This window comes from Oncorhynchus kisutch, linkage group LG18, assembly GCF_002021735.2.
Source record: "Oncorhynchus kisutch isolate 150728-3 linkage group LG18, Okis_V2, whole genome shotgun sequence".
Taxonomy (NCBI): Eukaryota; Metazoa; Chordata; class Actinopteri; order Salmoniformes; family Salmonidae; genus Oncorhynchus; species Oncorhynchus kisutch.
This window is the reverse complement of record NC_034191.2, coordinates 6457087-6479632: the sequence shown is the minus strand read 5'-3', so window position 1 is coordinate 6479632 and position 22546 is coordinate 6457087. Positions and strand designations below refer to the sequence as shown.

Below are 22546 nucleotides of genomic sequence, written 5' to 3'. Positions count from 1 at the left end.
ACTGGCCTCAGGGTCAATATCTCAGCCCTTGGTTACTGGCCTCAGGGTCAATATCTCAGCCCTTGGTTACTGGCCTCAGGGTCAATATCTCAGCCCTTGGTTACTGGCCTCAGGGTCAATATCTCAGCCCTTGGTTATTGGCCTCAGGGTCAATATCTCAGCCCTTGGTTACTGGCCTCAGGGTCAATATCTCAGCCCTTGGTTACTGGCCTCAGGGTCAATATCTCAGCCCTTGGTTACTGGCCTCAGGGTCAATATCTCAGCCCTTGGTTACTGGCCTCAGGGTCAATATCTCAGCCCTTGGTTACTGGCCTCAGGGTCAATATCTCAGCCCTTGGTTACTGGCCTCAGGGTCAATATCTCAGCCCTTGGTTACTGGCCTCAGGGTCAATATCTCAGCCCTTGGTTACTGGCCTCAGGGTCAGTATCTCAGCCCTTGGTTACTGGCCTCAGGGTCAATATCTCAGCCCTTGGTTACTGGCCTCAGGGTCAATATCTCAGCCCTTGGTTACTGGCCTCAGGGTCAATATCTCAGCCCTTGGTTACTGGCCTCAGGGTCAATATCTCAGCCCTTGGTTACTGGCCTCAGGGTCAATATCTCAGCCCTTGGTTACTGGCCTCAGGGTCAATATCTCAGCCCTTGGTTATTGGCCTCAGGGTAAATATCTCAGCCCTTGGTTACTGGCCTCAGGGTAAATATCTCAGCCCTTGGTTACTCGCCTCAGGGTCAATACCTCAGCCCTTGGTTATTGGCCTCAGGGTCAATATCTCAGCCCTTGGTTACTGGCCTCAGGGTCAATATCTCAGCCCTTGGTTACTGGCCTCAGGGTCAATATCTCAGCCCTTGGTTATTGGCCTCAGGGTCAATATCTCAGCCCTTGGTTACTGGCCTCAGGGTCAATATCTCAGCCCTTGGTTATTGGCCTCAGGGTAAATATCTCAGCCCTTGGTTACTGGCCTCAGGGTAAATATCTCAGCCCTTGGTTACTGGCCTCAGGGTCAATATCTCAGCCCTTGGTTATTGGCCTCAGGGTCAATATCTCAGCCCTTGGTTACTGGCCTCAGGGTCAATATCTCAGCCCTTGGTTACTGGCCTCAGGGTCAATATCTCAGCCCTTGGTTACTGGCCTCAGGGTCAATATCTCAGCCCTTGGTTACTGGCCTCAGGGTCAATATCTCAGCCCTTGGTTATTGGCCTCAGGGTAAATATCTCAGCCCATGGTTACTGGCCTCAGGGTCAATATCTCAGCCCTTGGTTACTGGCCTCAGGGTCAATATCTCAGCCCTTGGTTAGTGGCCTCAGGGTCAATATCTCAGCCCTTGGTTACTGGCCTCAGGGTCAATATCTCAGCCCTTGGTTATTGGCCTCAGGGTAAATATCTCAGCCCTCGGTTACTGGCCTCAGGGTAAATATCTCAGCCCTCGGTTACTGGCCTCAGGGTCAATATCTCAGCCCTCGGTTATTGGCCTCAGGGTCAATATCTCAGCCCTCGGTTACTGGCCTCAGGGTCAATATCTCAGCCCTTGGTTACTGGCCTCAGGGTCAATATCTCAGCCCTTGGTTACTGGCCTCAGGGTCAATATCTCAGCCCTTGGTTACTGGCCTCAGGGTCAATATCTCAGCCCTTGGTTACTGGCCTCAGGGTCAATATCTCAGCCCTTGGTTATTGGCCTCAGGGTCAATATCTCAGCCCTTGGTTACTGGCCTCAGGGTCAATATCTCAGCCCTTGGTTACTGGCCTCAGGGTCAATATCTCAGCCCTTGGTTACTGGCCTCAGGGTCAATATCTCAGCCCTTGGTTACTGGCCTCAGGGTCAATATCTCAGCCCTTGGTTACTGGCCTCAGGGTCAATATCTCAGCCCTTGGTTACTGGCCTCAGGGTCAATATCTCAGCCCTTGGTTACTGGCCTCAGGGTCAATATCTCAGCCCTTGGTTACTGGCCTCAGGGTCAGTATCTCAGCCCTTGGTTACTGGCCTCAGGGTCAATATCTCAGCCCTTGGTTACTGGCCTCAGGGTCAATATCTCAGCCCTTGGTTACTGGCCTCAGGGTCAATATCTCAGCCCTTGGTTACTGGCCTCAGGGTCAATATCTCAGCCCTTGGTTACTGGCCTCAGGGTCAATATCTCAGCCCTTGGTTACTGGCCTCAGGGTCAATATCTCAGCCCTTGGTTATTGGCCTCAGGGTAAATATCTCAGCCCTTGGTTACTGGCCTCAGGGTAAATATCTCAGCCCTTGGTTACTCGCCTCAGGGTCAATACCTCAGCCCTTGGTTATTGGCCTCAGGGTCAATATCTCAGCCCTTGGTTACTGGCCTCAGGGTCAATATCTCAGCCCTTGGTTACTGGCCTCAGGGTCAATATCTCAGCCCTTGGTTATTGGCCTCAGGGTCAATATCTCAGCCCTTGGTTACTGGCCTCAGGGTCAATATCTCAGCCCTTGGTTACTGGCCTCAGGGTCAATATCTCAGCCCTTGGTTATTGGCCTCAGGGTCAATATCTCAGCCCTTGGTTACTGGCCTCAGGGTCAATATCTCAGCCCTTGGTTATTGGCCTCAGGGTAAATATCTCAGCCCTTGGTTACTGGCCTCAGGGTAAATATCTCAGCCCTTGGTTACTGGCCTCAGGGTCAATATCTCAGCCCTTGGTTATTGGCCTCAGGGTCAATATCTCAGCCCTTGGTTACTGGCCTCAGGGTCAATATCTCAGCCCTTGGTTACTGGCCTCAGGGTCAATATCTCAGCCCTTGGTTACTGGCCTCAGGGTCAATATCTCAGCCCTTGGTTACTGGCCTCAGGGTCAATATCTCAGCCCTTGGTTACTGGCCTCAGGGTCAATATCTCAGCCCTTGGTTATTGGCCTCAGGGTAAATATCTCAGCCCATGGTTACTGGCCTCAGGGTCAATATCTCAGCCCTTGGTTACTGGCCTCAGGGTCAATATCTCAGCCCTTGGTTAGTGGCCTCAGGGTCAATATCTCAGCCCTTGGTTACTGGCCTCAGGGTCAATATCTCAGCCCTTGGTTATTGGCCTCAGGGTAAATATCTCAGCCCTCGGTTACTGGCCTCAGGGTAAATATCTCAGCCCTCGGTTACTGGCCTCAGGGTCAATATCTCAGCCCTCGGTTATTGGCCTCAGGGTCAATATCTCAGCCCTCGGTTACTGGCCTCAGGGTCAATATCTCAGCCCTTGGTTACTGGCCTCAGGGTCAATATCTCAGCCCTTGGTTATTGGCCTCAGGGTAAATATCTCAGCCCATGGTTACTGGCCTCAGGGTCAATATCTCAGCCCTTGGTTACTGGCCTCAGGGTCAATATCTCAGCCCTTGGTTAGTGGCCTCAGGGTCAATATCTCAGCCCTTGGTTACTGGCCTCAGGGTCAATATCTCAGCCCTTGGTTACTGGCCTCAGGGTCAATATCTCAGCCCTTGGTTACTGGCCTCAGGGTCAATATCTCAGCCCTTGGTTACTGGCCTCAGGGTCAATATCTCAGCCCTTGGTTACTGGCCTCAGGGTCAATATCTCAGCCCTTGGTTACTGGCCTCAGGGTCAATATCTCAGCCCTTGGTTACTGGCCTCAGGGTCAATATCTCAGCCCTTGGTTACTGGCCTCAGGGTCAATATCTCAGCCCTTGGTTATTGGCCTCAGGGTAAATATCTCAGCCCATGGTTACTGGCCTCAGGGTCAATATCTCAGCCCTTGGTTACTGGCCTCAGGGTCAATATCTCAGCCCTTGGTTAGTGGCCTCAGGGTCAATATCTCAGCCCTTGGTTACTGGCCTCAGGGTCAATATCTCAGCCCTTGGTTATTGGCCTCAGGGTAAATATCTCAGCCCTCGGTTACTGGCCTCAGGGTAAATATCTCAGCCCTCGGTTACTGGCCTCAGGGTCAATATCTCAGCCCTCGGTTATTGGCCTCAGGGTCAATATCTCAGCCCTCGGTTACTGGCCTCAGGGTCAATATCTCAGCCCTTGGTTACTGGCCTCAGGGTCAATATCTCAGCCCTTGGTTATTGGCCTCAGGGTAAATATCTCAGCCCATGGTTACTGGCCTCAGGGTCAATATCTCAGCCCTTGGTTACTGGCCTCAGGGTCAATATCTCAGCCCTTGGTTAGTGGCCTCAGGGTCAATATCTCAGCCCTTGGTTACTGGCCTCAGGGTCAATATCTCAGCCCTTGGTTACTGGCCTCAGGGTCAATATCTCAGCCCTTGGTTACTGGCCTCAGGGTCAATATCTCAGCCCTTGGTTACTGGCCTCAGGGTCAATATCTCAGCCCTTGGTTACTGGCCTCAGGGTCAATATCTCAGCCCTTGGTTACTGGCCTCAGGGTCAATATCTCAGCCCTTGGTTACTGGCCTCAGGGTCAATATCTCAGCCCTTGGTTACTGGCCTCAGGGTCAATATCTCAGCCCTTGGTTACTGGCCTCAGGGTCAATATCTCAGCCCTTGGTTACTGGCCTCAGGGTCAATATCTCAGCCCTTGGTTATTGGCCTCAGGGTCAATATCTCAGCCCTTGGTTATTGGCCTCAGGGTAAATATCTCAGCCCTTGGTTACTGGCCTCAGGGTCAATATCTCAGCCCTTGGTTACTGGCCTCAGGGTCAATATCTCAGCCCTTGGTTACTGGCCTCAGGGTCAATATCTCAGCCCTTGGTTACTGGCCTCAGGGTCAATATCTCAGCCCTTGGTTACTGGCCTCAGGGTCAATATCTCAGCCCTTGGTTACTGGCCTCAGGGTCAATATCTCAGCCCTTGGTTATTGGCCTCAGGGTCAATATCTCAGCCCTTGGTTACTGGCCTCAGGGTCAATATCTCAGCCCTTGGTTACTGGCCTCAGGGTCAATATCTCAGCCCTTGGTTACTGGCCTCAGGGTCAATATCTCAGCCCTTGGTTACTGGCCTCAGGGTCAATATCTCAGCCCTTGGTTACTGGCCTCAGGGTAAATATCTCAGCCCTTGGTTACTGGCCTCAGGGTCAATATCTCAGCCCTTGGTTACTGGCCTCAGGGTCAATATCTCAGCCCTTGGTTACTGGCCTCAGGGTCAATATCTCAGCCCTTGGTTACTGGCCTCAGGGTCAATATCTCAGCCCTTGGTTACTGGCCTCAGGGTCAATATCTCAGCCCTTGGTTACTGGCCTCAGGGTCAATATCTCAGCCCTTGGTTACTGGCCTCAGGGTCAATATCTCAGCCCTTGGTTACTGGCCTCAGGGTAAAGTCAGCGGTTTGATTTTCCTCTTTTTCCTCATCACTTCTCAGGAATGATAACTAGAGTTTGATGAAATCGCCTGGGTTGTGTGGGAGGGGGGAGGGAAGAGAGGGAGGGAAGAGAGAGAGGGAGGGAAGAGAGAGAGGGAGGGAAGAGAGAGGGGGGGGAGAGGGAGGGAAGAGAGGGAGGGAAGAGAGGGAGGGAAGAGAGGGAGGGAAGGGAGAGAGGGAGGAAGAGAGGGAGAGGGAGAGAGAGAGAGGGAAGAGAGAGAGAGGGAGGGAAGAGAGAGGGAGGGAAGAGAGAGAGGGAGTGAAGAGAGAGAGAGAGAGGGAGGAAGAGAGAGAGGGAGGGAAGAGAGAGAGGGAGGGAAGAGAGAGAGGGAGGGAAGAGAGAGAGGGAGGGAAGAGAGGGGGGGAGGGAAGAGAGAGAGGGAGGGAAGAGAGAGAGGGAGGGAAGAGAGAGAGGGAGGGAAGAGAGAGAGGGAGGGAAGAGAGAGAGGGAGGGAAGAGAGAGAGGGAGGGAAGAGAGAGAGGGAGGGAAGAGAGAGAGGGAGGGAAGAGAGGGAGGGAGGGAAGAGAGAGGGGGAGGGAAGAGAGGGAGAGATATATTCCACTGTGGCAAAGCCTCACCCAGGGTACAGTTCCAGGATATATCCCAACCATAGGGTGCTATTTGGGCATTACCAGGCACCAACTAAGACAGTCAAGCAGCCACACCCACAGGGAGCCTAAGGGCAGGGCAACACCAGGCGGCTCCAGCCTCATGGCTGGCTCAGAGAAATCCATCTAGCAGGCCAAGCCTGTGGTGGTTTGAGAAGTAGAGCTCTTCTGTGACTCTCCCTGAAGTATGACCTCTCCTCTCAGAGCATCCTGGTCACAGCCTTATGCAGGGTTCTGTTAAGTACAGTAACACACACACACCTCCCTGGTCACAGCCTGACGCAGGGTTCTGTTAAGTACAGTAACACACACACACCTCCCTGGTCACAGCCTGACGCAGGGTTCTGTTAAGTACAGTAACACACACACACCTCCCTGGTCACAGCCTGACGCAGTGTTCTGTTAAGTACAGTAACACCCACACACCTCCCTGGTCACAGCCTGACGCAGGGTTCTGTTCAGTACAGTAACACACACACACCTCCCTGGTCACAGCCTGACGCAGGGTTCTGTTAAGTACAGTAACACACACACACCTCCCTGGTCACAGCCTGACGCAGGGTTCTGTTCAGTACAGTAACACACACACACCTCCCTGGTCACAGCCTGACGCAGGGTTCTGTTCAGTACAGTAACACACACACACCTCCCTGGTCACAGCCTGATGCAGGGTTCTGTTCAGTACAGTAACACACACACACACCTCCCTGGTCACAGCCTGACGCAGGGTTCTGTTCAGTACAGTAACACACACACACCTCCCTGGTCACAGCCTGATGCAGGATTCTGTTCAGTACAGTAACACACACACACCTCCCTGGTCACAGCCTGACGCAGGGTTCTGTTCAGTACAGTAACACACACACACCTCCCTGGTCACAGCCTGACGCAGGGTTCTGTTCAGTACAGTAACACACACACCTCCCTGGTCACAGCCTGACGCAGGGTTCTGTTCAGTACAGTAACACACCAGAACATATGGAAAAGCAGACAGTGTTGTGTTCTAGTTTGGAACCATGTTCATAAGAGTTTGTTAACGCTCTCTGTCTGTCGTGTCTAGCTACTCAGAACTACCTCCTCTCTGTCTGTCATGTCTAGCTACTCAGAACTACCTCATGTCTGTCTGTCATGTCTAGCTACTCAGAACTACCTCCTCTCTGTCGTGTCTAGCTACTCAGAACTACCTCCTCTCTGTCGTGTCTAGCTACTCAGAACTACCTCATGTCTGTCTGTCATGTCTAGCTACTCAGATCTACCTCCTGTCCGTCGTGTCTAGCTACTCAGAACTACCTCCTGTCTGTCGTGTCTAGCTACTCAGAACTACCTCCTGTCCGTCGTGTCTAGCTACTCAGAACTACCTCATGTCGGTCTGTCGTGTCTAGCTACTCAGAACTACCTCATGTCGGTCTGTCGTGTCTAGCTACTCAGAACTACCTCCTCTCTGTCATGTCTAGCTACTCAGAACTACCTCCTCTCTGTCGTGTCTAGCTACTCAGAACTACCTCATGTCTGTCTGTCGTGTCTAACTACTCAGAACTACCTCATGTCTATCTGTCGTGTCTAGCTACTCAGAACTACCTCATGTCGGTCTGTCGTGTCTAGCTACTCAGAACTACCTCCTCTCTGTCTGTCGTGTCTAGCTACTCATAACTACCTCATGTCTGTCTGTTGTGTCTAGCTACTCAGAGCTACCTCCTCTCTGTCGTGTCTAGCTACTCAGAACTACCTCCTCTCTGTCCGTCATGTCTAGCTACTCAGAACTACCTCCTCTCTGTCCGTCATGTCTAGCTACTCAGAACTACCTCCTCTCTGTCATGTCTAGCTACTCAGAACTACCTCGTCTCTCTCTGTCATGTCTAGCAACTCAGAACTACCTCCTCTCTCTCTGTCATGTCTAGCTACTCAGAACTACCCCTCTTCCTCTCTCACTGTATTTGGATGAAGAAGTGATAAGAATCCTTCGTCTCCTGGGCCAGGAGTTTATCTAGACAGGAGAGTCTTCATCTCCTGGGCTAGTTGTTTATCTAGGACAGGAGAGTCTTCATCTCCTGGGCTAGTTGTTTATCTAGGACAGGAGAGTCTTCATCTCCTGGGCTAGTTGTTTATCTAGGACAGGAGAGTCTTCATCTCCTGGGCCAGGAGTTTATCTAAGGCAGGAGAGTCTTCATCTCATGGGCCAGGAGTTTATCTAGACAGGAGAGTCTTCATCTCCTGGGCTAGTTGTTTATCTAGGACAGGAGAGTCTTCATCTCGTAGGCCAAGAGTTTATCTAAGACAGGAGAGTCTTCATCTTAGAATGAGGCCGTGCGACCAGCCGAGACATAGCAATGCACACACACACACTGCAAAGCCAGTAGTGAAAGCCAGGATATGAGGTCACTCTGACCCTGTTTAAGGACACTGACCCTCCTTTCTTCTCTTCCCTTCTCCCCTCCTCTCTCCCCTTCTCCCCTCCTCTCTCTCCTTCTCTCTCTCCTTCTCTCCCTATCTCTCTCCTTTTCTCCCTATCTCTCTCCCTCCTCTCTCTCCTTATCGGCATCCTCTCTCTCTGATGTTGTCCCTCTGTGGACACAGTCCTTTGAAATGCTCCGTCAGCCAGATGTCGACATGTTGGCTGCTTCCTACTGTATGTGAACAGGATAACCGTAACCCATTCATGCCCATCTCTCCCTCTCTCTGTGGCTCTGTCACTCTTATGCTCTCTCCTCCACTCTCTGTAGTCTGTCTCTCTGTATACTGTCTGTCTGTCTTTCTCTAGTCTGTCTGCCTCTTTCTCTTCCCCCTGCCTTTGCTGTTCTGGGCTTCGGTGCTGGCCAACTCCTCGCACTCTTTTCTCTCTCGCTTCTCTTCCTCTCTCTTGTCTCTCTCTCTCTCTTCTCTTGCTCTCTTTCTCTTCTCTTCTCTCGCTCTCTCTTCTCTTCCTCTCTCTCTCTTCTCTCTCTATTGTCATCTCTGAATACTGTGACAAGTCCTCAGTTAAACACTCTCCCCGTCGTTGAGACGGGGGGAAGGATTTACTTACATGTGTACTGAATACTGAGCTTCTAAGTCACTAACATGCCAAGACCTGTCTCAGGAGACTGTCAATGTTTCCTGAGCCAGACCTGTCTCCGGAGACTGGCAATGATTTCTGAGCCAGACCTGTCGAAGGAGACTGTCAATGTTTCCTGAGCCAGACCTGTCGAAGGAGACTGGCAATGTTTCCTGAGCCAGACCTGTCGAAGGAGACTGGCAATGTTTCCTGAGCCAGACCTGTCGAAGGAGACTGGCAATGTTTCCTGAGCCAGACCTGTCGAAGGAGACTGGCAATGTTTTCTGAGCCAGACCTGTCGAAGGAGACTGGCAATGTTTTCTGAGCCAGACCTGTCGAAGGAGACTGGCAATGTTTTCTGAGCCAGACCTGTCGAAGGAGACTGGCAATGTTTCCTGAGCCAGACCTGTCGAAGGAGACTGGCAATGTTTCCTGAGCCAGACCTGTCGAAGGAGACTGGCAATGTTTCCTGAGCCAGACCTGTCGAAGGAGACTGGCAATGTTTCCTGAGCCAGACCTGTCGAAGGAGACTGGCAATGTTTCCTGAGCCAGACCTGTCGAAGGAGACTGGCAATGTTTCCTGAGCCAGACCTGTCGAAGGAGACTGGCAATGTTTCCTGAGCCAGACCTGTCGAAGGAGACTGGCAATGTTTCCTGAGCCAGACCTGTCGAAGGAGACTGGCAATGTTTCCTGAGCCAGACCTGTCGAAGGAGACTGGCAATGTTTCCTGAGCCAGACCTGTCGAAGGAGACTGGCAATGTTTCCTGAGCCAGACCTGTCGAAGGAGACTGGCAATGTTTCCTGAGCCAGACCTGTCGAAGGAGACTGGCAATGTTTCCTGAGCCAGACCTGTCGAAGGAGACTGGCAATGTGTCCTGAGCCAGACCTGTCGAAGGAGACTGGCAATGTGTCCTTAGCCAGACCTGTCGAAGGAGACTGGCAATGTGTCCTTAGCCAGACCTGTCGAAGGAGACTGTCAATGTGTCCTTAGCCAGACCTGTCGAAGGAGACTCTCATTGTTTCCTTAGCCATGGAAAAAAACACATACCAGTCAATCAGAACAGCAGTGTTAAAGCTACGCTGCTCTTAGCTCATCCTGCTGGACTTAGTGAGAGGAAGTGGACACATTGATACATTGACGCTAGAGCCGAGGCTGCGTTATAACTGATTGCAAGGTAACAGGAGAACGTTTGAATCACGTGGAGTCGAATCATCTTAGGTAAAGAGGATATTTGGCAACTCTTTGAGAACGGTGGAAGTTGATGAAAATGCTTCTTTGTTGTTTAAAGTCAAAACCAACATGTTTCAGCCCTTCGGTTTCATCAGGGTTTTAAGTCACATAATCTTTAGTTTTGGTTTGCACTAGATCTGTAGTTGGATAGAGATTGAAGGTCTGGAGATCTGGATCTTCTGCCCATGTGTCCCTTTACATAACTTACCTCTGAACCCAGGCCTTTGTGTTCCCAGGCCTTTAAATGTTACCTAGCCTCTGAACCCAAGTCTTTAAATGTTACCTAGCCTCTAAACCCAGTCATTCGTGTTCACAGGTCTTTGAATGTTACCTAGCCTCTAAACCCAGTCATTCGTGTTCACAGGCCTTTGAATGTTACCTAGCCTCTAAACCCAGGCCTTTGTGTTCCCTGGACTTTAAATGTTACCTAGCCTCTAAACCCAGGCCTTTAAATGTTACCTAGCCTCTGAACCCAGGCCTTTGTGTTCCCAGGCCTTTAAATGTTACCTAGCCTCTGAACCCAGGCCTTTGTGTTCCCAGGCCTTTAAATGTTACCTAGCCTCTAAACCCAGTCATTCGTGTTCACAGGCCTTTCAATGTTACCTAGCCTCTAAACCCAGTCATTCGTGTTCACAGGCCTTTGAATGTTACCTAGCCTCTAAACCCAGTCATTTGTGTTCCCAGGCCTTTAAATGTTACCTAGCCTCTGAACCCAGGCCTTTAAATGTTACCTAGCCTCTGAACCCAGTCCTTTGTGTTCCCAGGCCTTTAAATGTTACCTAGCCTCTAAACCCAGTCCTTTAAATGTTCCCAGGCCTTTAAATGTTACCTAGCCTCTAAACCCAGCTCTTTAAATGTTACCTAGCCTCTAAACCCAGGCCTTTAAATGTTACCTAGCCTCTAAACCCAGGCCTTTAAATGTTACCTAGCCTCTAAACCCAGGCCTTTGTGTTCCCAGGCCTTAAAATATTACCTAGCCTCTAAACCCAGTCATTTGTGTTCCCAGGACTTTAAATGTTACCTAGCCTCTAAACCCAGTCCTTTTTTTCTCCAGGTCTTTAAAGGTGAATTTCAGCTACCTGAGTTTCTAAGAGAACAATCTCAGGTACAGTAACTATTCTGCCTGTAGTTATGTTCTGCAGCTATCTATACTAGTGGCAAAATGGTGGCCGCTGTTCATTGGAAATCTGGTTACAATTTTCCATCTGCTTTTTCCATGAATTTCTCGTCTCGTTTTTTGTTGTCGTGCTGTCTATGACTAAGTTTTTCTGTCTGTTGTACTGTAGTCTAGACTGTTGTTCTCCGGGCTCATTTCTCACCTTTTGTGTTCGTCTTTTTAGGAACACTTCCTCTCACATGCAACGGTTTTAACCACATTGTCTGTCTCCTGTTGGTCCTTTTTTTGATTTGTCACTGAACTGATGTGTTGTTTTTTGGGGGGGGAAGAGTTCTACTGCCACCGTGCGACAGCAAGCACACACGACATGCTGCCAGCAACGCAGCTTGTGAACACTGATTCTGTGAAGTGTTGTTGTTGTTGTTGTTGTTGTTGTTGTTGCGCAGAGCCATGATGAATTTGACTTCTTTCAACAGTTCATACTTTTTGACACAAACGTTGATTTACAACACACAGTCCCATAATGCACCATCCCTCCTACTCCAGTCCCAGACCAGAGAATTCCCATAAGGCACCATCCCTCCTACTCCAGTCCCAGACCAGAGAATTCCCATAAGGCACCATCCCTCCTACTCCAGTCCCAGACCAGAGAATTCCCATAAGGCACCATCCCTCCTACTCCAGTCCCAGACCAGAGAATTCCCATAAGGCACCATCCCTCCTACTCCAGTCCCAGACCAGAGAATTCCCATAAGGCACCATCCCTCCTACTCCAGTCCCAGACCAGAGAATTCCCATAAGGCACCATCCCTCCTACTCCAGTCCCAGACCAGAGAATTCCCATAAGGCACCATCCCTCCTACTCCAGTCCCAGACCAGAGAATTCCCATAAGGCACCATCCCTCCTACTCCAGTCCCAGACCAGAGAATTCCCATAATGCACCATCCCTCCTACTCCAGTCCCAGACCAGAGAATTCCCATAATGCACCATCCCTCCTCCTCCAGTCCCAGACCAGAGAAGTCCCATAATGCACCATCCTACTCCAGTCCCAGACCAGAGAAGTCCCATAATGCACCATCCCTCCTACTCCAGTCCCAGACCAGAGAAGTCCCATAATGGACCATCCTACTCCAGTCCCAGACCAGAGAAGTCCCATAATGCACCATCCCTCCTACTCCAGTCCCAGACCAGAGAAGTCCCATAATGCACCATCCTACTCCAGTCCCAGACCAGAGAAGTCCCATAATGCACCATCCCTCCTACTCCAGTCCCAGACCAGAGAAGTCCCATAATGCACCATCCTACTCCAGTCCCAGACCAGAGAAGTCCCATAATGCCCATCTTCTCTCTCTAGCTTCAGAAGACTCCAGAGAAACCTACACCCCAGTTAGGGGAGAAGCAGATGAACCATCCTTCTCTTCCAGACCAGAGAATTCCCATAATGCCCACAAGTCTTAACAAGTCTATCTTCTTCTTCTTCTCTCCAGCTTCAGAAGACTCCAGAGAAACCTAACCCGCCACAGGTGGGTAGCATAACCCAATTGAATCTTCAGTCCCAAATGGCACCATATTCCCTATCTGGGTCCTGATCTAAAGTGATGCACTACATAGGAAACAGGCCTTTTAGGGGGACACCCTTAATCGATCCAGCCCTCACCATAGATGCTTTACTTAAAATACTTTTTCCCAAACTTCTCCTTGAGTAAAACAAAAAATGGCCAGAAGAAAAGAGTGACCCCTACTGGTCCTCCAACACCACTTCCAGCAGCATCTGGTCTCCCATCCAGGGACCAACCCTGCTTAAAGCAAGCCAGCAGTGGGATGCAGGGTGGTATGCTGCTGGCATAGGGAATAGGGTTCCACGTGGGATGAATTCATAATCTTTCTGGTAGTTTTTCATCTGATTTGTGAAATACATTGTCTGTCTGTGTGAGACTTCTAACTCTGTGTTTTGTGTGTGTGTTTTAGAGCCAGACTAGGCAGCGATGGACAGAGGAAGATATCCAATAAACTCAACATCATCTTTTGGACCTTCGTGCTCTTCCATGGACACGACTTGATATAACCGCTTTCCTCACACACACACACACACACACACACACGTTAGCCTGTGTCAGTGGGGACCGGACCACCTTGGCTTGGAGAACTCTTTTGGCCTTCGATGTTGTACTGTAAACTAATGATGTGTTTTGTCACTAAAATGGTGACCAGAAAATGTTGATGTTATGTTATGTTTCTTTCTCGTCTAGGGCTGCAAAATTCTGGCAAATTTCAAAAGATTCCTAGATTTTTCCAGAAGATTCCGGAGTTCAGCAAGAAATCTATAATCCTACAACTAGGATTTCTGGAAAACATTTTGAAATTTGAGGGAAAGTTTGCAGAATTTTGCAACACTATTCTTGTCACACCATGCTCATCTGGATTTGTAGTTTTTTATGGTTTTCTTCTGGCTATATAAAAAAAAAATCTGTGATTCTGTTGTAAGAAACTACAGTGGACTTTAAATGTAAATCTTTAAAAAAGTACAGTATTTATAGATGAAATTTAGCTTTTTGAAGATGCTATATGTATTTTAAAGTTTTTGTTTTTTCATGCCTTTTGTATCGTACAATTCCATGGGTACTGTGATGTACAAGATCCTAGTTAAGTATTGACAGTGATAAAGATGGCATTTTGTAACGTGTTTTTTTTTAATGGAGATGGTATGATGAATTATGAAAGAGGGTGGTAAACGGCCGTAAACCACGGCAATGAAGGGAGAAAAAAAAAAAAACTGGGTTTCAGCTGAGGAAGACAGGGGAAAATACAAATTTGACAACTTGACGGTTCCTCAGACTGAAAGTAGTCTATGGGTCAGGGGAGAATGGAATCCATATTTCAGTTTACTGTAAACAGCCACTACAAACGTCACCTAAACTTTAGCCCAATAGCTAGCTTAAACTCAATAATGTGATTGGTGCAACCGTGTTCATTCAAGCAGGGGGATGAGAAAGCACTCAGCGTCTCATCGTATCTTCTTCATAGAGCATGTAGTTATGGCTCTTGTCATGAATTAGTTCACTATAAAACAGAGGACAAAACATTAGGAACACCTTCCTAATATTGAGTTGCAAACCCTTTTTTAATTTATTTTTTGCTCTCGGGTCATGGACTTGAAAACGTTCCGCAGGGATGCTGGTCCATGTTGGCTGAAGGTCCATGCTGGTCCATGTTGGCTGAAGGTCCATGCTGGTCCATGTTGGCTGAAGGTCCATGCTGGTCCATGTTGGCTGAAGGTCCATGCTGGTCCATGTTGGCTGAAGGTCCATGTTGGCTGAAGGTCCATGCTGGTCCATGTTGGCTGAAGGTCCATGTTGGCTGAAGGTCCATGCTGGTCCATGTTGGTCCATGTTGGCTGAAGGTCCATGTTGGCTGAAGGTCCATGTTGGCTGAAGGTCCATGTTGGCAAAAGGTCCATTAGGTGGTGGACCATTCTTGATCCTCAGAGCGTGAAAAACCCAGCAGCGTTGCAGTTCTTGACACTCAAAACAGGTGCGCCACCAGGCACCTACTACCATACCCCGTTTCAAAGACGCTTAAAAATGTGGTCTTGCCCCATTCACCCTCAATGGCACACATACACAATCCACGTCTCAAGACATAAAAATCCTTCGTTAACCCCGTCTCCTCCCCCTTTCATCTGCACTGAAGTGGATTTAACACGTGACATCAATAAGGGTTCATAGACTGACCAGGTGAATGTCATGGAAAGAGAAGGCGTTCTTAATGTTTTGTACAGTCAGTGTATATACATGGAAACGGGGTGCCGGTTGGGAAGTAACCTGAATGTTGAAAATGAGTTCAGTAATTAAATAATAACTCCAGTAATTAAAATATTTTAATAAGGAACAATGTTTGTTTTTAAAATAGTAATACACATTACATACAATACACTCTGCAATTCAAACGTTGGGCTTTTTAAAAAAACATCATTTTGAAATGAAATTGTATTTTCTAATTCAAAAGAAGTGAGAGAACACAAGTCAACTAGGTATAACAAAATGTTCCACACGTTGTGTTATATATCTCTAAAAACAAGGTAAAAAAAAAACATTAAAATCCACTATATGTCCTGATATACTAATTTCCTCATTAGAAATATTGGACTTTTTAAATTTATTTTTGTTATATTTAATTTACATCGGTCAGTATAGACTTCAGAGATTCTCAAAACAACAGAAATTGCACAGTAGTTATAATTAAACTTCTTGTTTAAAAACATTTTTACACCTAGTAAACAGTCTGAGATATGGTATGAAAATGCACATCATCTTACCACAGACAGGGATGTTTCCAGTCTTTGGTACTCATTATCTTGATTGGAAGAAAATAGCTCTCTCTCCAATCTAGCCTGGTTCAACCAGACTGAAACACTGTGCTCACCATTGTAACAATGGTGAAACATCACAGAATCAGTTTTGGATTCCAGGCTACTAAACCTTCCCCCTCCACACTTCAATCAGAAACTACCACATGTAGTTGAGGGGCTCCCGAGTGGCGCAGCGGTCTAAGGTACTGCATCTCAGTGCTAGAGGTGTCACTACAGTCCCTGGTTCGATTCCAGGCTGTATCACAACCGGCTGTGATTGAGAGACTCATACGGCGGCGCACAATTGTCCCAGCGTCGTCCGGGTTAGAGTTCGGCCCGGGGTAGGCCGTCATTGTCAATAATTTGTCCTTAACTGACTTGCCTTGTTAAATAAAGGTTACCATTTAATTTTTAAAACCATGAGAGATATCTAATTTAACCATGAGTGTTCAAAAAGAACCCTATTCTCTTGATCAGTGGTTCTCAAAAAGGATACTTGGCCTGTCCACAGAGTGTACTTGTGAAGACTCATGAGCCTGTAGGCTTCCTGATATAAAGGTGGTACTCTGGGCAGAACCAAATGTACTTGGTGGTACAGTATTGGAAAACGTTTGAGAACCACTGCATAGGACCCTTGTCAAGAATAGTGCACTATATAGGGAATAGGGTTCTACAGGGCCCTGGTCTAAAGTAGTGCACTATATATAGGGAATAGGGTGCCATTTGGGAGCATTCCACTACAACACCTTCCTTACAACTATCGGCCTATGATGTGTACTCTCCATACCGAAACGCTGCTTTCTCCACAACATCTCAGGATTGGGGAAGACTGGGGAGTGTGATCACAGGTTCTTCTTTTGGTAGTAAGAGTGCAGGTTATTATTGGGAGCCACTGGAGACGAATAATGATGTACAGTTGAAGTTGGAAGTTTACAAACATATACATTTAAACAGTTGCAGTTTTTCACAATTCCTGACATTTAATCTGAGTAAAACAATTCCCTGTCTTAGGTCAGTTAGGATCACCACTTTATTTTAAGAATGTGAAATGTCAGAATAATAGAGAGTGATTTATGTCAGCTTTTATTTCTTTCATCACATTCCCAGTGGGTCTGAAGTTTACATACACTCAATTAGTATTTGGTAGCATTGCCTTTAAAATTGTTTAACTTGGGTCAAATGTTTTGGGTAGCCTTCCACAAGCTTCCCACAATAAGTTGGGTGAATTTTGGCCCATTCCTCCTGACAGAGCTGGTGTAACTGAGTCAGGTTTGTAGGCCTCCTTGCTTGCACACGCTTTTGCATTTCTTCTCACAAATTTTTGATGTCTTGAGATGTTGCTTCAATAAATCCATAAAATTTTCCTTCTCATGAAGCCATCTATTTTGTGAAGTGCACCATTCCCTCCTGAAGCAAAGCACCCCCACAACATGATGCTGCCACCCCCGTGCTTCACGGTTGGGATGGTGTTCTTCGGCATGCAAGCCTCCCCCTTTTTCCTCCAAACATAACGATGGTCATTATGGCCAAACAGTTATATTTTTGTTTCATCAGACCCGAGGACATTTCTCCAAAAAGTATGATCTTTGTCCCCATGTGCAGTTGCAAACCGTAGTCTGGCTTTTTTATGGCGGTTTTGGAACAGTGGCTTCTTCCTTGCTAAGCGGTCTTTCAGATTCTGTCGATATAGGACTCGTTTTATTGTGGATATAGATACTTTTGTACCTGTTTCCTCCAGCATCTTCTCAGGGTCCTTTGCTGTTGTTCTGGGATTGATTTGCACTTTTCGCACCAAAGTACATTCCTCTCTAGGAGACAGAACGCATCTCCTTCCTGAGCGGTATGACGGCTGCGTGGTCTCATGGTGTTTATACTTGCGTACTATTGTTTATACAGATGAACGTGGTACCTTCAGGCATTTGGAAATTTCTCCCAAGGATGAACCAGACTTGTGGAGGTCTACAATTTTTTTTATGTTGTCTTGGCTGATTTCTTTGATTTTCCCATGATGTCAAGCAAAGAGGCACTGAGTTTGAAGGTAGGCCTTGAAATACATCCACAGGTACTGGAATTTTCCAAGCTGTTTAAAGGCACAGTCAACTTAGTGTATGTAAACTTCTGACCCACTGGAATTGTGATACAGTGAATTATAAGTGAAATAATCTGTATGTAAACAATTGTTGGAAAAATGACTTGTGTCATGCACAAAGTAGATGTCCTAACCGACTCGCCAAAACTATAGTTTGTTAACAAGAAATTTGTGGAGTGATTAGTCGTATAAATACTTAATGAAAAGGTCTAAAAGTTGGTCACAACTCTTCTGCTCCTCTCTAAACGGAATCCTGTGTGGGAAGCTAGTGACCTCTAGAGGCCTCTTCTGGTAGTGCACTGAATACCCTGGTATTATATACTATACTGTACCCAGTCTCTGTGCTACTAACACCCTGGTATTATATACTATACTGTACCCAGTCTCTGTGTTACTAACACCCTGGTATTATATACTATACTGTACCCAGTCTCTGTGCTACTAACACCCTGGTATTATATACTATACTGTACCCAGTCTCTGTGTTACTAACACCCTGGTATTATATACTATACTGTACCCAGTCTCTGTGCTACTAACACCCTGGTATTATGTACTATACTGTACCCAGTCTCTGTGCTACTAACACCCTGGTATTATATACTATACTGTACCCAGTCTCTGTGCTACTAACACCCTGGTATTATATACTATACTGTACCCAGTCTCTGTGCTACTAACACCCTGGTATTATATACTATACTGTACCCAGTCTCTGTGCTACTAACACCCTGGTATTATATACTATACTGTACCCAGTCTCTGTGCTACTAACACCCTGGTATTATATACTATACTGTACCCAGTCTCTGTGCTACTAACACCCTGGTATTATATACTATACTGTACCCAGTCTCTGTGTTACTAACACCCTGGTATTATATACTATACTGTACCCAGTCTCTGTGTTACTAACACCCTGGTATTATATACTATACTGTACCCAGTCTCTGTGCTACTAACACCCTGGTATTATATACTATACTGTACCCAGTCTCTGTGCTACTAACACCCTGGTATTATATACTATACTGTACCCAGTCTCTGTGCTACTAACACCCTGGTATTATATACTATACTGTACCCAGTCTCTGTGCTACTAACACCCTGGTATTATATACTATACTGTACCCAGTCTCTGTGCTACTAACACCCTGGTATTATATACTATACTGTACCCAGTCTCTGTGCTACTAACACCCTGGTATTATATACTATACTGTACCCAGTCTCTGTGCTACTAACACCCTGGTATTATATACTATACTGTACCCAGTCTCTGTGCTACTAACACCCTGGTATTATATACTATACTGTACCCAGTCTCTGTGCTACTAACACCCTGGTATTATATACTATACTGTACCCAGTCTCTGTGCTACTAACACCCTGGTATTATATACTATACTGTACCCAGTCTCTGTGCTACTAACACCCTGGTATTATATACTATACTGTACCCAGTCTCTGTGCTACTAACACCCTGGTATTATATACTATACTGTACCCAGTCTCTGTGTTACTAACACCCTGGTATTATACACTCAGTGGACAGTTTATTAGGTACAGTTCATTAGGAATCTAGTACCGGATCAGACCCACCTGGAGCCATGAAGGGGTGCATCTGGTCAACAACAATGTTCAGATACAATGTGTCGTTCAAGCGTTGACCAATTGGCATCAAGGTACCTACAGTAACGTGAGCCAGGAAAACATTCCCCACACCAGTACACCACCAGCCTTGTACCGTTGACACCAGGCAGGACCGGTCCATGGAATCATGCCGCTTACACCAAATCCTGACTCGGGATTCGTCAGACCAGACAATGTTTTACCACTCCTCAACTGTCCAGTGTTGGTGATGGTGATGGCCACTGGAGCCTCTTCTTGTTTTTATCTGATAGGAACACAGTGAACACCACTGTTGTACTGTGTCGGTATTTGTGGCCCACCAGTTATCACGGTTCTTTCCATTCTCCTTCGACCGTTCATCAACGAGTTGTTTTCTACCCACAGGACTGCCGCTGACTGGATGTTTGTTTGTTTGTCCCACCGTTCTCTGTAAACTGAGACACTGTCGTGCGCGAAAAGCGCAGGAGGCCGTTTCTGAGATACTGGAACCTGGCACCGACGATACGACGCTCAAATTCGCTTAGGTCACTCATTTAGCCTGTTTTATCGTTCAATCAAACAGTAACTGAATGTCTCGATGCCTGTCTGCCTGCTTTATATAGCAAGCCACGACCACGTGACTCCCTGTACCTAATAAACTGGCTTACTGAGTGTATAATGTGCTGTACTCAATCTCTGGCTACTAACTTGCTCGGTCATTGACACTAACGTTGTGTCACTCTAAAACAAAGTTAGACTTGATGAAGCATCACACAGTATATCATTTAACCCCTAGTCCAATTCAACACAGAGGAATCTCAATCTCACTATTTGGTATCAAATACTTGGGTCTCCTTGATGGAAAGGTCAGGGGGTCTCTGTGATGGAAAGGTAAGGGGGTCTCTGTGATGGAGAGGTCAGGGGGTCTCTGTGACGGAGAGGTCAGGGGGTCTCTGTGATGGAGAAGGGTACTGATCATTTAAAAAAAAAAAAAAAACCTTGAGTCACGACATTTAGGGGGCAGTATTAGGATTTGGATGAAAAACATACACAAATTAAACTGCCTATTTCTCAAGCCCAGAATGTGCATATAATTGTCAGATTAGGATAGAAAACACTCTAAAGTTTCCAAAACTGTCAAAATATTGTCTGTGAGTATAACACAACTGATATTGCAGGCGGAAACCTGAGGAAAATACAACCAGGAAGTGGCCTCTATTTTGAAAGCTACATGCTCCATAGCCTGCCTTCGCTCCATTTAAAGGGATATCAACCAGATTCCTTTTCCTATGGCTTCCCCATGGTATGAACAGTCTTTAGACATAGTTTCAGGCTTTTATTTTGAAAAATGAGCGAGAAAGATCACATTGAGTCATTGTATGGCTGGGTGCCAGCAGCGTTTTTTATGAGCAACAGCTTGGAGCAGCCATTTTCTCTCTCTCTCCTATTGAAGAAGCTACAGTGATATATTATAAATATATATTGTAAAAACAACCTGAGGATTAATTATAAAAAACCGTTTTAAATGTTTCTACGAACATTACAGATACTATTTGGAATTTTCGTCTGTGATGTCGTGACCGCTCGAGCCTGTGGATTTCTGAAACGCGCCAAACAAATGGAGGTATTTTGGATATAAAAAATCATCTTTACGGAACAAAAGGAACATTTATTGTGTAACTGGGAGTCTCGTGAGTGCAAACATCCGAAGATCATCAAAGGTAAGCGATTTAATTTATTTCTTTTCTGACTTTCGTGACCAATCTACTTGGCTGCTAGCTGTTTGTAATGTTTTGTCTGCTGAGAGAGCTGCTCTAACATAAACGCTTGGTTTGCTTTCGCTGAAAAGCTTTATTGAAATCTGACTCGCCAGGTGGATTAACAACAAGCTAAGCTGTGTTTTTGCATTTGTGATTTCATGATTTTTATTTTTTTTGTAATTTAATTTGAATTTGGCGCTCTGCAATTCAGAGGTGGTTGACGGAAATGATCCCGCTAACGGGATGGGTGCATCAAGAAGTTTAACCTTTATTTAACTAGGCAAGTCAGTTAAGAACAAATTATTTACAATGACAGCCTCCCAGGGAACAGTGGGTTAAACTGCCTTGTTCAGGGGCAGAACAACAGGTTTTTACCTTGGCAGTTCGGGGATTCGATCTAGCAGCCTTTCAGTTAGTGGCCTAATGCTCTAACCACTAGGCTACCTGCCTCTAACCACTAGGCTACCTGCCTCTAAACCACTAAGCTACCTACCTCTAACCATTAAGCTACCTGCCTCTAACCACTAAGCTACCTGCCACCCCTCTAACCACTAGGCTACCTGCCTCTAACCACTAGGCTACCTGCCGCCCATCTAACCACTAGGCTACCTGCCGCCCATCTAACCACTAGGCTACCTGCCGCCCCTCTAACCACTAGGCTACCTGCCTCTAACCACTAGGCTACCTGCCGCCCATCTAACCACTAGGCTACCTGCCGCCCCTCTAACCTCTAGACTACCTGCCGCCCCTCTAACCACTAGGCTACCTGCCTCTAACCACTAGGCTACCTGCCGCCCCTCTAACCACTAGGCTACCTGCCGCCCCTCTAACCACTAGGCTACCTGCCGCCCCTCTAACCACTAGGCTACCTGCCTCTAACCACTAGGCTACCTGCCGCCCCTCTAACCACTAGGCTACCTGCCGCCCCTCTAACCACTAGGCTACCTGCCGCCCCTCTAACCACTAGGCTACCTGCCTCTAACCACTAGGCTACCTGCCGCCCCTCTAACCACTAGGCTACCTGCCGCCCCTCTAACCACTAGGCTACCTGCCGCCCCTCTAACCACTAGGCTACCTGCCGCCCCTCTAACCACTAGGCTACCTGCCGCCCCTCTAACCACTAGGCTACCTGCCTCTAACCACTAGGCTACCTGCCTCTAACCACTAGGCTACCTGCCTCTAACCACTAGGCTACCTGCCGCCCCTCTAACCACTAGGCTACCTGCCGCCCCTCTAACCACTAGGCTACCTGCCGCCCCTCTAACCACTAGGCTACCTGCCTCTAACCACTAGGCTACCTGCCGCCCCTCTAACCACTAGGCTACCTGCCTCTAACCACTAGGCTACCTGCCACCCATCTAACCACTACGCTACCTGCCACCCATCTAACCACTAGGCTACCTGCCTCTAACCACTAGGCTACCTGCCTCTAACCACTAGGCTACCTGCCTCTAACCACTAGGCTACCTGCCGCCCCTCTAACCAC

At 47.5% G+C, this 22546-nt stretch overlaps 1 protein-coding gene across 4 annotated transcripts in view; it reads left to right on the top strand.

Annotated features, from left to right (window-relative positions):
* Window positions 1-13931, top strand: part of LOC109882177 (protein-tyrosine sulfotransferase 1) — a 91361-nt gene extending 77430 nt beyond the window's left edge. Inside the window, exons 4-6 of one of the 4 annotated variants that reach the window (XM_031795364.1) lie at window positions 11188-11238; window positions 12740-12775; window positions 13221-13931. In XM_031795364.1, coding sequence (XP_031651224.1) covers window positions 11188-11238; window positions 12740-12775; window positions 13221-13262 — 129 coding nt within the window. In that variant the 3' untranslated portion in view covers window positions 13263-13931. Of the gene's footprint in view, window positions 1-11187; window positions 11239-12606; window positions 12776-13220 lie in introns of all 4 variants that reach the window. The other 3 variants (XM_031795362.1, XM_031795366.1, XM_031795363.1) reach the window with 3 other exon arrangements.
* Window positions 13932-22546: the final 8615 nt, after the last annotated feature.